This window comes from Gracilinanus agilis, chromosome 5, assembly GCF_016433145.1.
Source record: "Gracilinanus agilis isolate LMUSP501 chromosome 5, AgileGrace, whole genome shotgun sequence".
NCBI lineage: Eukaryota > Metazoa > Chordata > Mammalia > Didelphimorphia > Didelphidae > Gracilinanus > Gracilinanus agilis.
Window position 1 is genome coordinate 183,346,763 of NC_058134.1, and position 18,554 is coordinate 183,365,316.

The 18,554-nt window shown below is 36.1% G+C and overlaps 1 protein-coding gene across 1 annotated transcript in view; it reads left to right on the top strand.

Annotated features, from left to right (window-relative positions):
• Positions 1 to 18,554, top strand: part of DNAI7 (dynein axonemal intermediate chain 7) — a 92,239-nt gene that overhangs the window by 28,925 nt on the left and 44,760 nt on the right. Inside the window, exons 6-9 of the mRNA XM_044677484.1 lie at positions 603 to 740; positions 1,784 to 1,930; positions 9,162 to 9,265; positions 14,139 to 14,451. Coding sequence (XP_044533419.1) covers positions 603 to 740; positions 1,784 to 1,930; positions 9,162 to 9,265; positions 14,139 to 14,451 — 702 coding nt within the window. The remainder of the gene's footprint in view (positions 1 to 602; positions 741 to 1,783; positions 1,931 to 9,161; positions 9,266 to 14,138; positions 14,452 to 18,554) is intronic.

Consider the following 18,554-nt stretch of genomic DNA (forward strand, 5'->3'; position numbering starts at 1 on the left):
GTTTCTTCCTTTCTAAAATGGGGATAATAATAGCTATAGTAACTTTCATAAGATTAGTGTGAGGCTCAAGTGAACCATCTTATAAAACCTTAAGGTGATGGATGTCAATTATTATAAATCTACTTTCACCGGCACAGAAGGAAAGTCCTGAAAAGCATTCATGTAACCAGGAAGGACTTCTCCGAGAGGAGCTGGCAAGGTCAGATACTACAGGAGCTGTCTCACATTGTAAGCCAATGAATGAGACATTTTTTGGATATGTAGGATTCCACATCAAGCACAGTGCATGATGGAGACTTTCCTGGGTGCTAGCTGGTTGAACCCAAAGATCCAAACAGTAGGAACTGGATAAACAAGGTTGCTTTTGTTTAATAATGTTTAAAATATTTTAAGTTTTATAATGCTTTGCATACTTGATTTCAGTTGATCCTTGATATTGAATCATGAAAGCTTTGGTAGTTGCAGATTAAATGTACATATTTTTGCATTGGTCAACAACCAGAATTTCATAGAGCTTGTCTTAAAATGTTTTAAATTTTGGTTGAAGTTTTGTCAGTGAAGAACTTAACTAGTTTTTTGTTTGTTTTGTTTTTGTTTTGCAGTGGTTTCATTATATCAAGTGCGATGGAAGTCCTGATCCTTCTATAGCCCCAGAGATAAATACTTTCATTAGTTTATGGAAAGAAAAGCAAAATGAAGATATTGATTCTGTGATGAAACAGAGTAAACTAGTGCTAGAGGTAAATTTTGAAATATGATCTAAATTCTAAATATTCAGTCAGGATATGGAATATAAAGTTACACATGTACATTGTTCTTTACTAATCATTAGCCCCATAACATATGGTTAGTTCATTATGGATGGGGTCTTTTTAGAACTTTCACAATCTTGCCAATGCATTTCAGTTCAGAGATACTTAAAATTTTGGTTAGGGGCTAACATGAATAACACAGACAAGCACACGACATTTACAGCATTGCTTCCATGTAACTGAATTATTTTATTTAAAAATCAAGTTACTTTCCATTGCCAGATAACAGGAAGCAGTGTTTTTTTTTTCTCCCTAAAAAAATTATAATGCAAATTATTGTTGCATTAAGGTTAGACCATTCTAAGCATGTCACTGTCACCATCATCTCTAAAAGGTATCATAGGTGTGTTAGTGGTGCTCCCTGTTCAGATTCCAACACTGACCCTACTCTCAAGGACCTTATATTTTGACCATAACCAGCTTGATTCTTTTTGACTCATTCTTTGTAACCCTCTCAGTAGCCTCCCTATTTCTCTCCTCAGTGCCATTATCCTTCTGACCTTCCATGTGACTTTTGCCTTTTGTAAAAGTATGAGGAGCAAAAGCATCAGAAATAGACTAGCCGTGGTCACACCAGTGAAATAGAGGGATAGTGGGAGCAACAAAAGTAGGAACAAGGAAGAAAAAAAGAGAGAAACAAGATTAGAGCAGGAGCTCCTGAAGGAGAGGAATGACAAGTAGATAAGGGATTCCTAACTCCTTTAATGAATTTATGGGCCTGAGTTTAGGAATGTCATCAGTTGGAAAATTGTTGGGGCATTGATGCTCAGGGACGGTACCTGAACTCCTTAACTTCAAGAAAAATCTTCCATTTTTCCCTGTCTTGAATTATTTAAAAAATGTGCATATGTTATGTGAATATAGGAAGGATATATTATTTCTCAACATAAAATGTGGAATATTCATTCTCTTCCACTTCCCCTTTTCCTCCTTTGTCAGGAGATTAATGTAGAAATATGTTTACATTTTAGTTAATTGAGAAACTGGAATCAGTTCTGTTTGATACTCCACCACATGAGTTGACAAATGAACAAATAGCACAATACCAAGCATCAATTATGGAACTGCGGGAACTTCTTTACTTTAAATTCAATGAAGCCACAGAAACTTTACTTAAAGTAAGTGTGATACATTATCAGCTACACTTAATTCTTACAAGCATTTGAAATTAAAGTACTACAAGAAATTTTTGCTGTGAAACAAAGGAATCTAGTTTTTTCATACACAGTCTAATACTCTATTATAGCACTGACTGGAATTGACAAAATTATGTTAATTAACTTATGTTAGCTATGTTAAATAATTATATTGACCATTATATTATTTATATTATATTGTGTTAATATTATATCACTAAATATATTATTAATATAAATAATTTATGTTAAATTTGGTACAAAAGCCTCAGTTGCTACAAGACTGCAATACATTCACTTTGAATTTATGATTCAAAAATATTAATATACCTTCTGAGGCACCGCTCTCTCTTTCCCAGAGTAGCTATTCCAGGACCCTATTCAAGGTCCTCTGCGAGGAAAGATTTCCTCAAAGTAGTACCTCATAAACTACCTACTAATGTGTTTGCTTTTTCTACAGTCGGCCAAAGGACAAAGTTAAAATCAAAAGCTTTATAATGAAAGGAATAAGTAGGAAGGTTTGCAGCAGGATATTGCCCATGTAAACCTAGGGAATGCTTTCTCACAAATATACATAGCAGTGTGGAGGATAGTAAGCATGGACAAGAAGGAAGCATCAAAAGGTCACACAAAAGGATTATGTGTGGAGGGAGAATTCCCACTACAGATATTTACAATAACACTTCTCCCTGCCACACACACACACACACACACACACACACACACACCCAGAGGTCTTCTGGTGATGTCACTGGACTGCCTTGACTATAGCCAATTGCTCTGCTAGTCTCCACTGGTCCTGGCACCTAGTTTCCTCTGGAGAGTTTCCCTGATATTATTAGCATCTCTTTTAGGCCTGCTCCCTAGTATTATCTTCTGGCCTTCTCTCTGTAGGGTCAGACAAATCATAGTAGCCTCTAGCAGTCAGCTATAGTAAAGTGAAGACTCCAACGTTTCCTGATGAAAGATCTCTTTAGTCATAGCAGCCACACTTGCTGGAACTATGTCAAGAAGTTCTTTGAGAGACCTGGATATCTTCACTAGATTCCAAACCCAGTTTAGGAGGTTCACGAGGAGTATCAAAGAAAAGATAGGACTGCTATTTGACAGGTATGGGATCATAATAGCTCCGTTTTTTTTTTAATTTTTATTTTGAATGTTTTCTCCTAGTTACATATTTCATGTTCTTTCCCTTTCCCCCAAACCTCACTAACCACCCTTAGCCAACGCACAATTCTACTGGGTTTTACATGTATCATTGATCAAGACCTAATTCCATATTATTGATAGTTGGACTAGAGTTATCGTTTAGTGTCTACATCCCCAATAATATCCCCATCAGCCCATATATTCAAGCAGTTGCATAATAGCTCTTGATAAAGAGATGCTAGTAATACTCAAATTCCCTTTTGCTTCTTTTTTTCTTTTTACTTTTTACCAAGGAAGATAGTTTTTGGACTATAATGGAATGAACAACAACTGGCCTTCCAAAGTTGAGAATGAATAATTAATAACTTCTCTTTGGGTCCAACAATTTAAATGATTCTGAATGTCTCCAATGATACTATCTATGTTCTAGCATTCCACTCTCCTCCTTTCCTTTTTTCCCACAAGTTAAGCATGAAACAATTAAGCATATTGGCTAAAATATTGGTAAAATATATCTATAATATCAAGGGGAATGTTTAAAAAAAAGAAAATTACCCTAGAATAATTAGTTCTTGCCAAACCTATGATAACTCTTTGTACCCTCTTTCTTTTCAAGATACTTACTAACCAACTTTTTCATTTTTTTTCTAGGCCAATATTTCAGTTCACTGACTTGCAGTTTGCAAAGTCTGTTCTCTTCTCTTGAAAGCTATCAGAATAAGACTTGCCCTTCTTTGGTCTTGTGGTTCCTCTCTTATTCTTCATGATTCAGAAGTCACTATGGATTGGCAGTCACATCTGCAGCTTGCTTAAATAATTGAAAAAAACAGTAGTTCATCTGGACCAGCTATTTTGAATTCAAGGGAATTAGGAGCACTCTTCCTTTCCCCTCCTCTTCCCCCCCACCCACTTACTTTCTGTCTTTGTAACAACTCTAAAACTGAGAGACAAGGGCTAGGCAAATGGAGCTAAGTGATTTGCCCAGGGTCACATCACTAAGAAGCACCTGAGGTCAGATTTGAACCCAACTCTCCCAACTCCAGGCCTGGTGCTCTATTCACTGAGTCATCTAATTTCTCCCTACATCTATATATTTTTTAAAAATTCATTTGATGATCTTTTACTTTATCTAGAGAATCAGCTCCATATTAGCTATTTCTGTTCTGTCCTTTCCAGGCCAAATCAATTCTCCTTGACAAATTAAACAGAAGCAAAGTAAGAATGGAATAGCTCTACCTTCTCTCCTTTGACTGTTAGCAACCCAATCCCTTCTTTAATCTTCTTTTTTTCCCCAAGATAAGTTTTATAAACCACACTCCATTTTATTGTCCCTACATTATTTACATTAGCATCAATTAATGCATATATATGTATTAAAAAAAAAAAGAAGTTGACTGCCATTTTTCCTCCATATAGCAATTATTTCTCCTTAGGAGTTTGTCTGAAAAAGATCTGAGAGCTTTAGTGCCCAGCAATCTGTGTACGAATTAATAATATGATGTTCTGCCAGATCTTTACGTTGCATTACATGAGGCATTGTGCCCAAGTTGGGGCATCTAAGTGGCACGGTGGATAGAGTGTCAGGCCTAGAATCAGGAAGACTCATTTTTGCAAATTCAAATCCAGCTTCAGGCTCTTACTAGCTATATAACCCTGGGCAAGTCACTGAATCCTTTTTGGCTCAGTTCCCCATCTGTAAAATGACTGGAGAAAGAAATGACAAGCCACTCTAGTGTCTTTGCCAAGAAAACCCCAAATGGGGTCACAAAGAGTTGGATTGAAACAATTGAGCAACAACAATAACAAAGTGTCCAAATTGAGGGAAATAGTGTAACTGTACTTAATTATGGTCAGACCACATTTGAGGTACTTTTTTTCCAGTTGAGGCGACCAACTTTTTTCGGGATAGAGGGATAGAGGAAGTATGACTTACAGGACTATAACCTGTAAGGATCCTTGGAAGAATATGGGGATATTTGCTTTAGAGAACAGAAGACTTATTATACAGGACATTTCCACTGTCCTCAGGAATTTCCAGAATAATCATATTTTGCTTGACCTCAGAGGGAAGAACCTGATGCTGTTAATATGGAAAATACACAAAACTACTAAAGTAGTCAGAAAAAACAAGTCTTTTAATCGGGAGAAGGATAGGTCCAATAATTGGCAGCTATACAGAGCCCAGCACCGAGCACTACACAGGGCCTACATCCTGGGGACTCTGAGAACCCATCCCTGGGAGGCCATGGAGCTAGATGATACTCCAAAGAATAGAATTTGGGGAACTTATATACCATTTGGGGAACTAAGGACCTGGAAGTATGATTGATTGACATTACAATGGTTACAATGGAAATTCGAGGTTCAGCCTAAACTGACCAGCTAGGGAAAGAAACTTAGTCTGAGGCTGGGGTATCTGGGAGTGGGCTACTTACAATAGATATTAAAATGATGGTCCCTGCCCAGATGTGGGTCTTCTAGAGAATGATACAATGGGGGAAACTTCTAAGACTAAAAGTTTACTTAGCATTTGATTGGGTCTGCTAGCCCCACCTAAACTGGGATTATCAGTTACTTTAAGGTCTATTATTCAGTCTGAAATGGCTAAATCCAAGACCTCCCTCAGGATGAATTCTTATGGGACTGAGCAAACTTTGGGTCTCCAGATTTTAAGTTGACAGTGCAATGGGTGCAATTGCTGAAAAGCTCAATTTAGGGGTCAGAGCTATTCAGAAATAGAATGTATAGATGCTAACTAAAAACCTCCAGCAAAGTCTGGATGACTTCCTTGAAGAGGCCATTGATTGTAGAAAGATTCCTTATCCAGTATGGGTTGGACTTGATGGCTTTGGCCTTATAATCAGGAAAGCCTCTGAATTCTATGTTAACTGAATTTTTGTTGTCTTTAAGCATAGTCAGACACAACAGTAGTACAATCTACAAGTTACTAGGATGTAGTCTTTATTTAAGAGAACACATTACCTGGCACAATATGCTAAATTCTTAATAATGCTTGTTGAGGATTTGAAAGATGGTTATAGTTTTAGTGTAAAAAAGAACAGAATAGGTTCCATAATTAATACTTGATATCTGGAAATTTAAAGAGCAATTTCATTTTCAAATTACTCAGAGAATTTAATTGATAAAGGAAAAATTGTTCTTATAAATAAGGAAGCTGAGTAAGCCTATATTCATTTATTTATTCAACAAACATTTATTTTTCATCTATGGTATACAGAAAGCTGCTAGGCATTTTGTGAGAGAGGAGAGGACATTACACATCTTACTAGTGGGATCCCAACTACACCCCACAACTCCTAATCACCTCCCTTCTTACAGCATTTGAGGTTATAAATTATTTTTTGGTATCTTACAGTCTCTTAAAAGGTACTTCAGGTTTAAAGCCCATTCAGGGTCAGCCTTTACTCAAAATCGTAACTCACAAGCCCCTGTCAATGTTACTTTACTAAATAAATCAGAAGAGATATTAGTTCAAAACAAAAAAGTTTTAACTAAAGAGAACTGCAGAATAAATGGCAGGGAAAGAAGAATATCCTTTCTTGCAGATTACCATGCCATTTTAGTGGTAGAGGGAACAATATGTAGTGGACACGAATAGCCTGAGAGCATACATAGCCAAGGCAACTCCTGTTTCTAGGATGATTTTCCTATTGAACTGTCTTTGTCCTCAGGACTACTGTTGACTTCTTATTCCTAGCCTTCTCTCTCAGAGCTGAGGTCACTTTTTTGGCAGCATCCTTATACTGTGCTCCATTCCCTTTTATTGTGTCTTCTTTACTAGGTTACTCTTTTCAGGTCCTTCAATGTCTTCTATTTGTCTTAATACTGAATTACAATTGCTTATGTGATCTCTTTTCCATAAAAAGGAACCTTAGCTCCTTTAGCCATTGTCTTAGGCTACTTTTTAGGGTCTCCCCCTAACCCCCTCCAATTTAGGCCTCTAGATATATCCAACCTATCAGCAAAAGCTAACAGAAACTTAGGTTTAGGTCTAATCTGCCTTTTGAATTCTGGTGCATTGCTTCTACCTCAACTGCTATTCCTTGATCCCAGTGTACTCTTGAAAAAAATTCCTTTCAATTTTTTTTCAATCCCCTTTATGTGTTATCCAGGTAAATAATTTCTGAATTGCCAATGTTCAATACTGAAAAACTGAAAGGAACTAGAAAGGACTATTAACCTTTTCTTTTACTTTCATGACAGCAACAAAATTGTTGGTTTCCTTACAGTGTGTCCTGCATGATATTTGCCCTCAAGGAGCTCATGGTCCAAAGAACATATTCTTTGGATTTTTCTTTCTATCTGTCTCATCTCTATTGAACCTATCTATTGAAAGAACTTTGGCCCTGAAGTCAAAAGTCTTGAGTTCATAGCCCACTTCTGAGGCTTACTACTTGAGGAGAGTCGCTTTGGACCTCAGTTTCCTCATATGAAAAATGAGGAGTGTAAGGATTTTTAATAGCAGCCATGTTGGGTCAAGCTTGATCACCAGTTACCTGATTAGAATCAGAATGAACTGAGGTGGCATGAGCCTATCGTGAGCTGATTGGAAACTGTTGGAAACTGCCTAAACTGTTGGAAACTGCCTAAATAAGAGGCAAACCTAGACCACTCCTGGTCTTAGTCTTGAGATACAACTGGGCAAGAAGAGAGGTGTCTTAGGCTTAGGTTAGGGCAAAGTATATTCTGATATAAATCTCAACCCTTATCAACCAAAATATATTCAAACTTATCAAATTCAGTTCTCTGAACATCATCAAGAAGATTTATTCAAAGTAAACCAACATCTGCTGAACAAAACTTCACATCAGGCTTTTAAACCATCACCATCCAAAGGCTCCTGAATATCAGTTAATTATCTGGGAGATTCAACAACTGTTCATCAGACTTAGATTTAACTTAGAAATCCTATTCCCACTTTCGATCAACAATTCCATTTTCCCTTTCACCTATATATATCAACATTAAACCATTTACAAAGAAGCCCATCTGCAACCCTGTCTGTGATTCTCAAGATTCCAGATAGAGAAGTGTCAGTTGAAGAAGTCATCTGGGTTATTAACGGAAATACTTCCAAGTTATTAATCCTCAAATCAGTCTCTGAATTAATCTGCAGTCAGAACAAGTTACCTAAACTAATTAACCTTGTTAAATCTAACACACAAGTTGCTAGTTTAGGAATTAAGAGAATTACATCCATCTTCATCAGTTACTTAAGGATCTAGGTAGAACTGATCAGCTGTGTTCATCAATCAGCTGATTCTTCAGTTCTAGCTGTAATACCAAACTACTGTCAGAAAGTTATCCAATTATTGGAGTAAGAAGATTCAACACATTTTTTACTGAGCCCAACTGCTCTTGGAGTTGACCTTTTGGGATCATTATTTACATTTGTGACCCATTAGGATTAATACCCCAAGAAATTATCTTAACAGTTTTAGAAATTATCTTAACAGAGGGGTGAATTAGAAGGCCTATGAGGTTCCTTATAACTCTACTGCTATGATCCTGTTGTCAGTACCAAGATGATTGAGTAGTTAGTAGTCTTCATTAGGACATTTGTTTCCTTCCTAATAAACTCCAATGGTTTCCTAGCAGATGCTAGGAACAATTATAAATTCTTCTTTTAGGCATTCAAAACTCTTCAAAACTTAGCTCTAATTTAACTTCTCTGCATTATTATACATTATCCATCTTCCCACACTCCAGAGTCTAGCCATACTGGCCTTCTTACTGTTTCTCATCACAGCTCAAGTAGTCTTCTAAAAGAAACCTTTCCTGTTACTCCCAGCTGCAAGAAAATTTCCCTTCAGATCGACTGGTATTTATTTTTGTATATACAAATACATGTACATGTTGTCTTCCCCCAAAAGAACGCAAGCTCACTGAAGGCAGGGGCTATTTTCCTTTTGCCTTTGTATCTCTTGTGTCTAATACAGTTCCTAGCACATGGAAAGTGCTTAATAAATGCCTCTTGATTAACTCATTGATTGCTGGACAGTTTTTAAGCTTTATTTTTGTTATTGTTGCTTTACTTTTACAGCAAGCCAGTTCTTTTGGAGATACTGACAGTGGAAATATGGAGATGATCATTAAAGATGAAAACGTCACTTTGTATGTGTGGGCAAACCTTAAGAAGAATCCTAAGTAATTCTATATTTTTTTTCTTTTAGCTAAAAAAACAGTCAAACTGTTATAGTCAAGTTAAAGAGAATTTCTTCTGTAAATGCAAGAAATGTTCCCTGTATTTCCTTATCAAAAAGATTTAAGGGTTGCAGTCGATAATCTCCTAATACTTGATTCATAATAAGTAAGCAGATAAAGAGTAATTCCTGTCCTCATGAAATTTATAATCTAGGAGACTATAGGACTATAGTATTTGGCTTTCTTTTCTTGCCATTTTAGTTTTATATGAGTGACTGAAACTTACTTTTCTCCAGTTTACAGCAAGATCAGTATGAGTCAACAGCATGCCATGACAGCCAGAAAAGGAATGCAATTTTAGGATTCAAAGAGCTACCTGAGACTTGTCAAAGCTGACAACCACTCTCTGAGGGAATGAATAATCCTGGTGAAACAAACTTAGAATAGAAAGCATCTTTAATGGATTGTCCTCGGCCACAAATTGAAGGAATTGGAGGCACAGTTATTTTCATGAATGCTTCCTTTTGAAGGCTAGGTATATTATAGGAGAAAGGATTTGGAAGGAGAACAAACATCTGGCTATGAAGATGGCATTGAAAAATGAGATTTAGATTTGGGAACTATATCTTAAGATAAAGGAGCAGGGCTTCAGACTGGAAGTAGAATGTCTAATGAGGACAAAGAAAGCACATTTGCTTAAAGACTTGATGGTCTGATCTGGAAGGTATTAAATTGAAAAAGGAGAGAGAAATTTGCCCAAAGTTGCCAAATCATATACTGAAGAAAGCTACAATTAATGCACAATAATTTGCAGGAGAAAATAAATCTAATAGTGTGACTTAAATGATGATAAAAAAGGTTTATTTAAAAGAAGTGTTTAAATTTTTAAAAATATGTATGAATATATATATGTATATATATATATGAATATGCATATATATATTTTTAACCCTTGTACTTCGGTGTATTGTCTCATAGGTGGAAGATTGGTAAGGGTGGGCAATGGGGGTCAAGTGACTTGCCCAGGGTCACACAGCTGGGAAGTGGCTGAGGCCGGGTTTGAACCTAAGACCTCCTGTCTCTAGGCCTGACTCTCACTCCACTGAGCTACCCAGCTGCCCCCTGCATATATTTTTTTAAATGTTGATCCTGAGGCATAAAGCATGGGGAAAAGTGAGGGTATAAGAGGAAGAAGAACCAGAAGAGACATTATGGTGAGGATATGCTATAAATCAACTAATTGGAAGACTTCTTTCTACCTGGGTGACTTAGGGAAAATTAATATAACTTTCTGAGTTTTATCGTCTTTAAAAAGAATTAAATGTTCTCTAAGTTTCCATCTTGTCTGTTAACTTTAAATACTAAAATGTTATTAACTTGTTAGTGAATTAGGTTCTTGGAGGGAAATAACTCCCATCTTAGCATTCAAAATAGATAAGGAGGCAGCTTGAGGTAGGGCAAAGAGTGTTAGATGTTCATTTGAATTCTGCCCCAGACATGTATTGAGTAAGCCCCTTGTTGGGAATCTTTGAATAATTGTGGAGAATGGTAATGGTGCTGTGGGACTACTAAGTTTGTATACCAGCTTTTAAAAAGGGGAAGAAAGTAGATCCTTCAAACTATAAGCAAATAGGTTGGACATTGATTCTTGGAGAAATTCCAGAACACATTATTTTAATAGACCTTTAGAAGTTTTGATCTCTTATTAGTTTAGTCAGGCAGTATTTATTAAAAACAACAACAACAAGTCATTCCAGGCCATTGTCATGATTACTTACATTTCAGCATGTTGGGAACATGTTATTAGACATGGTTGGCTTTGATTGAGGCATTGGGATGAGTCTCTCTTGATATCTGTATACTTCTTACTTTCAGCCTTTTAATTCTCTCTCCATATTGTTCTTCTCTAGCTCTCATTTCTTTTCTCATTTTTTCTTCTCTGTTCTCATTTTTTAATCCTTTCTTATTTCTTTTTAAATATTCTCATTTCATCTCTTCCAGAAATTCTAGATGGACTTATGTCCAAGTTGTGATTTTCTTTGAAGTTTTGCTTATAGATGTTTGGAGTTATTCTCTTTTTCTGGGTTTGTGACTTAAATGTCCCTGTCACCAACAGAGCTTTTATTGGTGTGATTCTTTTTTTGTTTATTCATTCTTTCAGACTACTTCCTGATTTCAGACTTTATTTTTAGATCAGTCTCTACATACTTCTGGGGAGAATATCTAGGCTAACTTTTATCCTCTTAGATCCTTCAGTCTCTTTCTTAGGGGTAGAGGTAGATCCCAATCCCATCCCCAGTGTCTGTCAACCTCTCTGTCTGTCTCTCAATGTTGATCTGAATTGGAATGTCTGATTTTTTCCTTAGACGTCTCAATCAGAACTCAGTTTGGTAATTTTCTAGATCTTTGTGGAGGGGTTGTGCTGGATGAACTGGGCTGAACTTAATTTTGCTGCTTTGTCATCTCAGCTTCATCTCTTCTTTGTATCCTTATAGTCAAGATAAGAACTGTGTTATGATATGTTTTAGTAAATTTTGGAACTGATTGAGTAACTGTTTAGTGGTAATTAAATATTAAACAAGTGGGAAAGCTGTAGAGGAGTGCTTTGAGGTAGTTATCTTTAAATTTCTTTTCTTTGAAAAAAAACAATTTTTTATTGATGGTTTTTGTTTTTTACATTACATTCATTCTGAAAATATCCCATCCCCTTTCCTCTAGTGAGTCACTCCATGGAACAAAACTTAAAGAGAAAAGAACAGTTCAACAGAACTAATATAATGACTCTGTCTGACATTGTATTCAGTATTTCATAACCATAGTCCTCTACCTTTTCAATGAAGTGAGTGAGATGTATTTTTCTCAACTCTGCTCAAGGATCAAACTTGTTCATTATAATTACAGTTTTGCTTTGTTTTATTTCTTTTCCTTTTCTTTTCTATTTCTTTTCCCTTCTGTTTATGTTATTGTAATTATTTGTGTATGTGGATATATTCTTTTCTAAGATTTTTATAAATGACTTGGATAAAAACATAAAAGATCTGTTTATCAAAACAACTCTGCTAGAGTGGATAAGTAATACATTAGATGGCAAAAGTTGGGATCAGAAAAGATATTGCTAGACTAAAATAAGAAAGTAAAATTTGAAAGAGCTCCATATAAATTCCTGTTCTTTGGTGGCAAAAAGGAAATGCATAAGAATCCAAGAAGGACATGACTAGAATGGAGTTCATGTAGGAACCCACCTCACCTCCTATCAGAAAACAAAACCCTAAGGAAAACTGTGACATGTGGGTTAAACTCACGTTTTCTTGGCTTTGAGGCTGCTTCTGGTATCCACTAAGTCATGCTGCCTCCATTATAATGCCATTTTAAGATTTACTAACAGAAGCAAAATGTCCTGAACAAGGAAATATATTGATAGTTTTGTTATTGTCTGTCATGGTCAAATTGTACTTGAACTCCCATGTTTATTTAGGGGGCTAGGTTTGGGGATGGACATTAACAAGTTCAGGTAGGTCTAGAGGAGAGTGGTCACAGTGGTGAGAGACAGAAACCATCCCATGGGCAGACTCCTCTGGACTTCATCATGTCCTCAGAAGCCTGACCATCCTGTAAAGTCATATCATCCCTGAAGTCCCACCTCCTGGGTAGCCCTGCTCTGCTCCGAGAGGGCGGAAGGTGGGAAGTAGAGAGGAGGGGGCCCAGGCCAGTCATCTCTTCATTTCCCAGCAGGCTACACTCCTCTGGTCACCGGCTTGTCCCTGCTGCCTCTCCTCCCATTCTTCCCTCCTTTTCATCTTCCATCTCTTTAGGTTATCATCGTCCATTAGATTGTCAGCTACTTGAGGGCAGGCATTATTTTTTTTTGTCTTTGTATCCACAGTTCTTAGCATTGTGCCTGGCACATAAAATGTTTATCGACTGATGGATTGACTGGATGAAAGCAATTGTGGGAAAATGATTAGATTCTAAATATTACCTTGTAAAGGAATCAGGCTTAGATCTAAAGGGGAACAATGTTTTGGGGGGATTTTTCCCTCACTTCAACAAGCATTTATTTAGTATTCCAACTATGTTCCAGAAACCATGCTAAGTTTTTCACAAATATTATCTCAATTGATCTTTACCACAAGCCTGAGGAGTGGGAGTTGTTATGGTTCCCTTGTCCTCTTTGAAAATGAAGGATGAACAATAATGATTGAGGAAACTAAGGTAGACATTAAATGACTTGCCCAGGATCACATGGCTAGCAAGGGTTGTCCTGACTCCAGGTCCAGTTTTAAACATTTCCTATTTGTGTGACCTTGGGCACCAGTTAGGTGGTTAAGAGGCAGTTAATTGGTGTAGTGGATATAGTGCTGGGTCTGGAGTCAGGAATACCTTGAGTTCAAATCTGGCCTCACACACTTAACTAGATGTGTGACCCTAAGCAAGTCATTTAACCTCTGCTTTAATGTCCTCATCTATAAAATGTATGTCTATATTTATATATATGCTTATATATAAATATATATGAAGTGCTTTGTAAACCTTGAAGTATTGCGTAAGTACCAGCTATTATCATCATCATTATTGGTTACGTGCTACCTATAGTCCCAGAAACTAAAGTTATTTATTTTTAAGGATTTTTCTGGGGTTATATGATTCATGTTGTCTCCCTCTCCTCTTCCCTCCCTGCTCATAGAGCGCACAAGTAATTCCACTGGGTTATACATGGTTATCACTCAATACCTATTTCCATATTATTCATTTTTGTAATGAAAAGCAATCTTTTAAAAACCAAAACCCCAAATCCTATGCCCATATAAACAAGTGGTAAATCATGTTTTTCTCCTACACCAGAAACTAATTTTTAATTAACATTTATTATTAACAGATATAAAACAATCAAATTTGGTGACACGGACATTGGATTTACTATTCCAAAGCTACTAGCATCAAGCGATACTGCTGTCCGTATCTTCCACACTAATTACGATCATATTTCTCCACTACCTGTGGTTCCAAGGCCAGTAAAACCTCAAGTCATTGATGAAATTATTGAAGAAGCTACAAAAACAGACACGACTCAGGAAGAAGCAGTTCCTCAGGAGGGCACAGAGGAAGCAGCTGAACAGCAAGAACTCCAGACTCCATTAGTCCCTGAAGCAGAAGTAAAAACTGAGGAATCTACTCTTTTCGTTAAACAGGTAGGAAGATCTCAAAAATAGGGGAAGCCCTTCTCAAGCCCTTCTCAATCATTGATAAAATTATGAAATTTTTATAGAATTCTCTTGATTTTTTTCTAAGATAATCTTAAAGCAATGTAAATGAGATATCTTTTCTGCCAACTTAAAACTTCCTTTCCTTGGTCTCATTTTGCTCTTCTTTCAATTAATCACAAAGGAGGCAGATTAATGTTCATGACTTTGAGTGCCCTTTTACATAGTGAGTTTGCTCTTAAAACTGTGGATAAACTTATTTTTGTATGTCATATTTTAGTTTTCCAGGCATTAAAGGAGAATCTCATTTTGGCAAAGTGAGAAATTGTTTTACTATGTGAATAATCTTTCATTTTTAAGTTTGTTGTTAGGGTTTTTGCATCATTGATTTTTAAAAACCAGAGCATGTCAGTCACTTTATTCCTCTTGATGAAAATTGCATATTCTCTGACCATTTCAGTAGCTACATTTCTTTGTAATGATTGAAACTCCTGAGGCAACATTTCTTCATTTTAAAATAATTTATTAACTGACCTCTCAAAACATCCTAAACTTAAGAGGTGACTCCCTCCACAATCTAAACAGGTCCCCAAAAGAATGAACTCCTCTCCTGTAGCTATTTATATACTCCTCGTGAGTTTCTCTCCTGGACTTCCCAATACTTTCTGACTAGTAAATAGCCACTGAGAAGGTGGACTTAGAGACCTCATTTCCTCCCTCCTTACTTCATCACAGGAAGAGAAAGGTCTTTGTCTACAAAAGGAGGATGCCAATATGCCCTTGCTTCAAGACACCACCCCCACGCCCCCACACTCCCACTGTGGCTGGGTCAGTCCAACATGGCTTCAGAGTTTGCTGACTTCCTTTAATCTCTCCAAGTGGGTCATGGTTTACCACACTTTTAGAATAAGACTATTCTTAAGGGAACTAAATGGAAAATTATTTCACAATTTGATATTAATTTTTTGCTTCTTCCATCCTCTTTCATTCTATCTCTGCTTTTTTCTTCTCTCCTTTGCTTTTTCCCAAATATGTCTAAGTTTCAAATAGATAACTGTCTTCAGTAATTTCCTTATGAATTTTGTGATACTTTTCCAAGTTATAGAACTCTTTTTAGATGCAGGCAATTATTGTTTGGGGGCAGCTAGATGACACAATGAATAGAGTGCAGGACCTGGAATCCGAAAGATTTATCTTCCTGAGTTCAAATACTGGCCTGAGACACTTAGTAGTTGTATGACCCTAGGCAAGTCACTTAATCTTGTTTGCCTTAGTGTCCTTATCTATAGAATGAGCTAGAGAAGGAAATGGCAAAGTATTCTAGTATCTTTGCCAAGAAAACTCCAAATGGGGTCATGCAGAGTCAGGCATAACTGAATGAGATTATTGTTATAAAATAATAAAGAATATCAAACTTTCCTTCCTTATTCTCCAAAGCATGAAATGTATTTTTCACCAACATTGCTGTATGTTATCAACAAAATTACTACAGGATATATAAAAAACCTGAGTCCTACCAAGCATATCAAAATGCCATCCAAGACACATATTGGAACCATATGTTTATAATTATAAAACATTTTATAGAAATATCTAATTAAAGAAATATTAATGATTTATTCATGAGCAATTATACTTAAATTATCATTAAAATGTAATATTACAAAAATTTATTTATTCAGTGTTATATTAATCAAGCTACCAAGAATTACTTGATAATGCTACAAAAATAATAACAAATTCATCTAAAGGAACACAAGGTTAAGGATTACAAGTAGTATGTGTCAAAATATATTGCAAAGAAGTTATCAAAATTACTTGGTCCTGATTAAGAAATATAGAGGTCATTCTTTGAAATAGCTTAGATATACAACATACAGAAGCATAGAATTCAGTGATCTAGCATTTAATAAGTCTAAAAAATGCATTTACTGGGTGAGGGAGGGACTCCTTATTTGACATAAACTTCTGGGGAAACTTCAAAGAAGATTGGCAGGAATCAGGAAAAGACAAATATCTCTTTGCTAAATCTTTTGATGTTTTATTAGAATCTTCAGCTAGCTGGGTGTTTTCTTGACTTCATTTAACATTCTTTTTTGTTCATTCTTTCAGTTATTTATTTGTTTGCTTATTAATTTCTCAGTACATAACAAACAGCATAGTCCAGCAAAACAAATTTGCACACTGGCCATTTCTGAAATGTATATCTTTCTAAAAAGTGTTTTGAGTTCAATATTTCTCTGTCAGGTGATTATTGCGAGGTTTCCTCTTCATTCTTTTTGGCCTAATAGTTTATTGTGGGATTGATCAGATTTCTAACGTCTTTCAAAGTTTTTTTCTTTAATGTTGTTATCATAGTACAAATTGTTCTCCTTGTTTTGCTCACTTCATTGACCATCAGTTTAGAGGTCTTCTCAGTATCCTGAAACTTCCCATTTCTTCACTTATCTTCCTGCTCTGCTCCCAGCATGGGGGACTTAATAATAAGATTTCATCACATTATATATCACAATTTGTTTAGCCATTGCCCAGTAGGAAGACACCTCCTAAATTTCCTATTTTGGACATTGCCTTAAGTTTCCAACTTCTGGTGTGTAAATAGAATCATGTACCCCAGGATTATGTTCTCCAGGATTCTTTTACTTTTCCCAGAATTCCTTTAATTACATCCCCACTTTGTGTCCTTACATTCTGTAAATAAGTTTGCTGGAACCCTACCTTTTGCTCTCTCTTCTTCCAGCATTCTCCTCTTCCCCTCCAATTGTGGTCAGATTATCTCTACTCACTGTTTTTTTTTTTATTCCCTTTACTTCAAGTTATTATTAGTAAATTCTCATAAAATATAATATTTGGAGTAGTAGATATAATTTTTAGTCTTACATCGGCTAACCCCAAAAGAACTACTATAAATATTTTTGTACACAGATCTTTTTTCCTCTTTCTTTTTTATCTTTAGGGTATAGGCCTGCCGGTAGTATGATTGGGTCAAAAGATATGCATAGGTTAGTAACTTTTGGAGCAAAGTTCTAAAGTGCTTTCTGGAATGACTGAACCAATTCAAAACTCCGCTAATGATCTATTACTTTCCTATAAATTCTCCAGAATGTTTTCTTGTGTTTGTTATTGCCAACCTAATTGTTGGGAGACTCTCAAAGTTTTCATTTCTCTAATTATTAATGATTTGAAACATGTTTTCATATGATTTTTAGTCAGTTAGATGTCTTCCTTTGAAAATTGTCCGTATCTTTTGATGCACTGCTGGGGAATACCTCTTTTTCTTAGAAATTCAAATAAGTACATTATATATCTTGAAAACTCGGTATCTCATATACATTTTAAATTGAACATGTCCAAACTGAACTCATTATCTTTCTCCCCAAATTCTCTTATCTTCCTAAATTCCCTATCACTGTTGAGGAAACCACCACTATCCCAGTCATCTAGTCTCAGAATCTCCTAAGTGTCATCTTCAACTCCTCATTCTCTCTCACTGTATATTTAAACTGTTGCCAAGGCCAATTGACTCTACCTTTGAGATATCTCTCCTAAAACCATTTTCTCTTTTGACACTGCAACAGCCCTGGTGTAGACCCTCAGCACATTAGGTCTGGACTGTTGCATTACTTTCTATTTGTTCTCCTCACCTCAAGTGTCTCCTTCCTCCAGTCCATCCTCCACTCAGCTATTAAAGGAGTGTTTCTAACATACAGCTCTGGCCATATCACCCTCCCCCTGCTATTCAACAAACTCTGGTGACTCCCTATTACTACCTCCAGTATAAAATTTAAAATCTGTTTGGCTTTTAAAGTCCTTTTAACCTGTTCCCTCTCTTATCATTTTCATACCTTGTTCTTTTATACTCTGCTTTCCAGTGTAGACCTTTGGCTCTAACCTTCTTGATGTTCATTGAATATTACATTCTTTCTCTGGACTAAGCATTTTTGTTGGTTGTCCAGGGAAAACCAATAAACACACAGAAGTTCCAAAGGCTTACTGGCACTCATGTTCTTCCATTATGCAGAGCAAATTGGTAAAATTTCTCTTTGTACACATCTTGCACAAATTTCACACTTTTTGGTGACATCTGCAAC